The sequence below is a fragment of the Amborella trichopoda genome, chromosome 8, assembly GCF_054954075.1.
Source record: "Amborella trichopoda isolate Santa Cruz 75 chromosome 8, AtrichopodaSantaCruz75HAP2 v2.0, whole genome shotgun sequence".
Lineage (NCBI taxonomy): Eukaryota > Viridiplantae > Streptophyta > Magnoliopsida > Amborellales > Amborellaceae > Amborella > Amborella trichopoda.
Window position 1 is genome coordinate 1,463,808 of NC_142343.1, and position 5,290 is coordinate 1,469,097.

Consider the following 5,290-nt stretch of genomic DNA (forward strand, 5'->3'; position numbering starts at 1 on the left):
CAAGAGAGAGAGAGAGTTAAGTTACTGCAAGTGAGAGAGGATCCAAGAGGCAAGAAGGGAAAAAATGTTTGTGGGGGAGTTGAAAATTATTGAGAGTGAGAGAGATTAGAAGAAAATAATTATTTTTAAAAGAGATATTGAATAAGAATTAGTGGTCTATTTAATGGGTGATGTTGGTATAAGGTTGGTGCATTAAGATCAAAATGATGCTAAAAGATGTTTATCTTTTTGATGGTCTAAATTTTGTTTTAGCTGTACAATTTAAAGCTTTAAAAATAATGTAGATTGTGTATATCTATAAATATTTAAAAAATTAACAAATTAGATAATAAATTACAAGTTGCACTATTTTTTGCAGTTGAAATCCTTATTTTCTTTTAAATCGATATATCTCTGAGTTGATATCATCAACTGAAGGGTGTTTCGGCATTAAGCATTAGAACAACATTTTTTTTTTAAGTTTTTTTTAAGTGCGTCTTAGTTCTATAGTATAAGATTGGCACCTTATATAAACATTTTTTTATTTAATATAGTTTAGGACTCACCAATTTTTTTATTTAATATAGTTTCGGACTCACCATGGCTATCAGGAACTTAAGCGAGTTTTGTAAACAATTATGCTAAAAATTGGTTTGGTTTCAAATCGAACTTGCTGAGTTTTGATTCTATGAAAAGTGTTCACTTAAGGCGAAAAAATATAGGCTTTTAAATGGTGCGGTTTTTATAGAGCCTAGGCTTTAAACCATCAAATTAGAGCCTACCTTCAACTGGTGTCGAGAAATGTGGTTTTAATACTGTAAATCTTTGTGGCAGCCTTACAATATATTTTCATCTTTATTTGTAAGCTTAACAAATAGAGTAGATCGACAGATCTATGAAAATTTGAAAATCTTGAAAATTGACGGTCAAAAAATTCATTACAAAATACATTATTTTCAAAACTTAAAATCTATTTTTTTCTCATTATCCATGCATATTGATGTTGAGATTATCAATTTGAGGATATTTGGCCTCAAAACAACTTCTTCTATTGAAATTTTTGAAGTAGGCTCTAATTTAATTGTTCAGAGCCTCGGCTCTATGTTAACCTTTCCCTTATGTAAAAGAGAAAACTTTATGTATTTTTCTTACTGTATATAAGTTATATATTTCTCTCTATCCAACCATCCAATTTGAATGGACTGTTGAGATGGACCCAATCACAATATCATGCCTATTTACTGTTTTATTTTTAATTTTTTGGACATAAAATTTTGACACCAAATTGTTGCGGTCCACTCCTCTCTCAAACTCGCACTTTCAAAAAATACAAAAAAACATATTTTTTGATAAAATAAAATATCAAAATACCCCCTAAAAATTTAGGAGTATTTAAGTCATTTATTTTATCATTTTTTTTTTTTTTAGGTGCACCCCATTGAGATGATGATGCATACCAAATTTCATGTTCATATATTTTGTAGAAAAAAATAAAAATAAAATACTACGAGACGTCGGATCTAGATTAAACAATTAATGATTCATTTGATCTAAATTGAATAGCTGGATTGGTGGGAGAAGCATATAACTTTTTTATAAGCTTTCCCTATTTATTATCTAGTATTTTGAGAAGTGAATCACATCAATACATGTAAAAAATCCTTATACTCGTCCAGCTTCCACTAATTTTATTTTTTATACAATTTTATCCGGTGAAACAAATCTAAATGAGTCAGTCTGACAATTGGGATCGGACAGGCCCAGCCCAGAATTAGCATATTATTTATTTTTTTTCATCAAGAGAGAATATTTGTTTAGTCTTTTAGACTAAAAGAGAGGTAGAGAGAAAGAGGGGTGAGAAACGTCTAGAAAAAGCATTGGGTGACAACGATGTCTCCATTGTCGTTCCTTTGCTACGTTAATTTAATTTAACTGATTATCGACTAGCTCTCGAATTCTCTGAACTTTCAAATTTAGAGAGAGAAACACTTAAATTTAAGAGAGAGAAACTGTGAGTGGGTAGGTGTTGCAAATCGTGCTTTATACTCTTTCATCAAAGAGAAAGTGGACCGTAGAGCTGTGCACAAGTATCAATCCAAACGCTCTCTTATCCAAATAATCCATAAATTCTAGAGAGAGAAACAAAATGTCAGAGAGAAAAGAACAAATGTTAGAAAGAGTGCCAAATGTTAGAGAGAGAGAGAACAATTAAATGCTAGAGGGAAACACAATGTCAGGGGAAGAACAAATAGATGTTATAGAGAGAGAGCAGTAAATGTTAGAGAGAGAAACAGTGTTTAAGAGAGAGAACAAATAAATGTTAGAGAGAGAAACAGTAATAAGACTAGGTGCAAAAGAATCCAAAGCACAAGATATATGCAGATAATTGATTATCACCGGCCCGGGCCCATCATCAAGGCTCCACCCCCTATATAAGGCCTCCATGCCCTTTCATTGAAGCAACCGTTGCAGCTTTACGGAGACTTTGAGAGAGAAAGTAGAGAGAGAAAATGGAGGGCAAGGAAGAGGATGTGAAGCTCGGAGCAAACAAGTACTCAGAGAGACAACCCATTGGAACAGCAGCTCAGAGCCAGGACAAGGACTACAAGGAGCCACCTCCTGCTCCATTGTTTGAGCCTGGTGAGCTCCAGTCATGGTCGTTTTGGAGGGCTGGGATTGCAGAGTTCATAGCCACCTTTCTCTTTCTATACATCACCATTTTGACTGTGATGGGTGTGAAGAAAGAGACAACCCTCTGCTCTTCGGTGGGTATTCAGGGGATCGCCTGGGCTTTTGGTGGCATGATCTTCGCTCTGGTTTACTGCACTGCTGGGATTTCAGGTATCTGAACTTTCTCTCTCTTGATATTCTCACTCTGGTTGTTGGGGATTTTCTCTCTATAGATGCTGGATATTTTCTTTCTCTAGCCTCTCTTCACAGACTTTCTCTATCCTTTTGCAATTGAGCTCTCTTTCTCTCATATCTGAAGCTCTCAATCTTCTTTAGCTTCGATCTTCTCTCTCTAAATATCGTATTGAGCTAATTTTTTCTCTCTACTTTGTTTCAATTGTTTCTCTCTGTCTCATTTAGCTCCAAATGTTTCTCTCTCTATCATATTTAGCTCTAATTGTTTCTCTCTCTAGACCTTGTTTAGCTCCAATCATTTCTCTCTCTACCTTAGCTCCAAATGTTTCTCATCTCTAATTGTTTCTCTCTCTACCCCAGGTGGGCACATCAACCCTGCAGTGACCTTCGGGCTTCTTCTGGCGAGGAAGCTTTCTCTCACTAGAGCTGTGTTTTACATGGTGATGCAATGCCTTGGTGCCATTTGCGGAGCTGGGGTGGTGAAAGGGTTCGAAAAGAGTCAATACCAGGTGCATGGAGGCGGAGCTAACAGGGTGCAAAACGGCTACACCAAGGGTGACGGCCTCGGTGCCGAGATCGTCGGGACCTTTGTGCTCGTTTACACCGTCTTCTCTGCAACTGATGCCAAGAGGAGCGCAAGAGACTCCCATGTTCCTGTATGTATCTCTCTCTAGTTCTTTCTCTTTCTATATTGTTTCTCTGAGTTTTGGCTCTCTAAAGCTGTTTCTCACTGTCTCTAGCTGTTCCTCTATAACTCACTCAACTTTCTCTCTCTAAAGTTGTTTCTCACTCTCTCTTTAGCTCTCTCGCTCTCTTGCAAGGGATCCCTTGTATGCCTCTTTCTCGCTCTATCTCTCTCTACAGCTCCCTCTCTAGAGCTGTTTCTCTAGCTCTTTCTCTCTCTATACAGCTTTTCTCTCTCTCCATCTCTTTCCAGCTGTTCATCTCAGGGAAAAAGGTGATGACTTTTCTCTCTCTATGCCCAGTCTTCCACTCAAAAGGATGAAGCTTTTCCTCAAGAGAAAGTAACAACTCTCTCTCTCTCTGGAAGAGAGATTGTGGGATAGAGAGAGATTAGGTTTCTTGGGCTTTTGTCTTCTCATGTTTCTCTCTGTAGGGTCTTTTATCTCTCTAAATCGCCTAACTTTAAACTGATGTGTAAAAACAGATATTGGCTCCTCTTCCAATTGGGTTTGCGGTGTTCCTTGTTCACCTCGCCACCATCCCCATCACTGGAACTGGGATCAACCCAGCTCGCAGCCTCGGAGCTGCCATCATCTTCAACCGAGACCAAGCCTGGGACGACCATGTATGTTTCTTCCTCTCTCTACTATATTTTCTCTCTCTACTCTGTTTTAACTCTACCTCTTTCTCTCTCTACAGGTCTCTCCCCTCATTTCTCTCTACTAATCTTTGCTCAATTCTTACTCTGATAGTCTGAGTACTCTTTATTCGATTTCACTTTCAGACTTTACTCTCTTTCTCTCTCTACTTTTGCTCTTTCTAATCTCTCTCGACTGCTCTATTTTGTTTGTCCACCAGTCTTTACTTTCTGTCTCTAATCCACTCTCTCATCATCTGTCGAAGACTCAAAGGCTTTATCTCTCTAATCAGACCATCTAATCCACTCTCTTTCATCATCTGTCTCTCCTCTAACCAGTCTATCTTCTTTCTTTCTTTTTTTTTTTGGTAAAGGTCTACCTTCTATTTTCTCTCTCTAAAACCATGATTACAAATGTTTTGCAGTGGATTTTCTGGGTGGGTCCCTTCATTGGAGCTGCTCTTGCTGCTGTTTACCACCAAATTGTGATCAGGGCCATTCCCTTTAAATCCAGATCTTAAACATAGCCTCAAAATTTGCAGAAGTTGTTGGGCATAGCCTCAAAATTTGCAGAAGTTGTTGGGTTTCCTTTCATTTTGGTGACTTTTCTCTCTCCACTGATCTCTAAAGAGTTGCAGGCTTTGTGTAAATGCAAAGGGGAGACGTGTAGGTTTTGTTTTGTTCGCCTCTCTTCCCGGTTAGTGTGTGTGGTCTGAATCTATGTAAATGTCAGCTACTCTCTCTCTCATCCATCAATAATTGTGAACGTTTGGTGGTGGTGCTTTATCATGAGGAGAGCCTTATTTTTATATATTGATCTATGCATGCCATGTGAATAAAGGAGGAGAGAGAGAGAGAGAGAGAGATGCTTTTCAAAGTTAAAGAGAGAAAATGGTCCCGGACAGTGAGGGATCATCACCCGTGATGCTTTTGGGTTTATGCTATCATCTTTGTCCCCACCTTTGCTGGCCTTTTGCATTGGTCATTTTACACACGCATTGTGAAAAAATTGCATGATTGCCCTTGAACGGTGTCATGCGTCACTGGCCTGGCTGGAAAATTTGGCTGGATTGGTCTTGTGTGGAGTGAATCTGTCGATAAATTTTTCTTAAAAAAAATAAAAAA

The 5,290-nt window shown here is 37.9% G+C and overlaps 1 protein-coding gene across 2 annotated transcripts; it reads left to right on the plus strand.

The window, feature by feature from the left end:
- Nucleotides 1-2,440: 2,440 nt before the first annotated feature.
- Nucleotides 2,441-5,005, plus strand: LOC18437884 (aquaporin PIP1-2). 2 transcript variants are annotated; one of them, XM_088873206.1, is made up of 5 exons: nucleotides 2,441-2,820; nucleotides 3,205-3,500; nucleotides 4,013-4,153; nucleotides 4,591-4,693; nucleotides 4,725-5,005. In XM_088873206.1, the coding sequence occupies exons 1-4, from the start codon at nucleotides 2,490-2,492 to the stop codon at nucleotides 4,684-4,686; spliced, it is 864 nt and encodes a 287-aa protein (XP_088729332.1). In that variant the 5' UTR covers nucleotides 2,441-2,489; the 3' UTR covers nucleotides 4,687-4,693; nucleotides 4,725-5,005. The 2 variants fall into 2 exon arrangements, with proteins under 2 accessions (XP_088729332.1, XP_006848145.1); XM_006848082.4 differs by having other exon boundaries at nucleotides 4,591-5,005.
- Nucleotides 5,006-5,290: the final 285 nt, after the last annotated feature.

Excerpts from the sequence above, each read along its gene's own strand:
- LOC18437884 (XM_006848082.4), top strand. The coding sequence starts at position 2,490 with ATGGAGGGCAAGGAAGAGGATGTGAAGCTCGGAGCAAACAAGTACTCA. Across the intron at positions 3,501-4,012 it reads CAAGAGACTCCCATGTTCCT|ATATTGGCTCCTCTTCCAAT; the intron begins GTATGTATCTCT and ends GTGTAAAAACAG. Across the intron at positions 4,154-4,590 it reads ACCAAGCCTGGGACGACCAT|TGGATTTTCTGGGTGGGTCC; the intron begins GTATGTTTCTTC and ends AATGTTTTGCAG.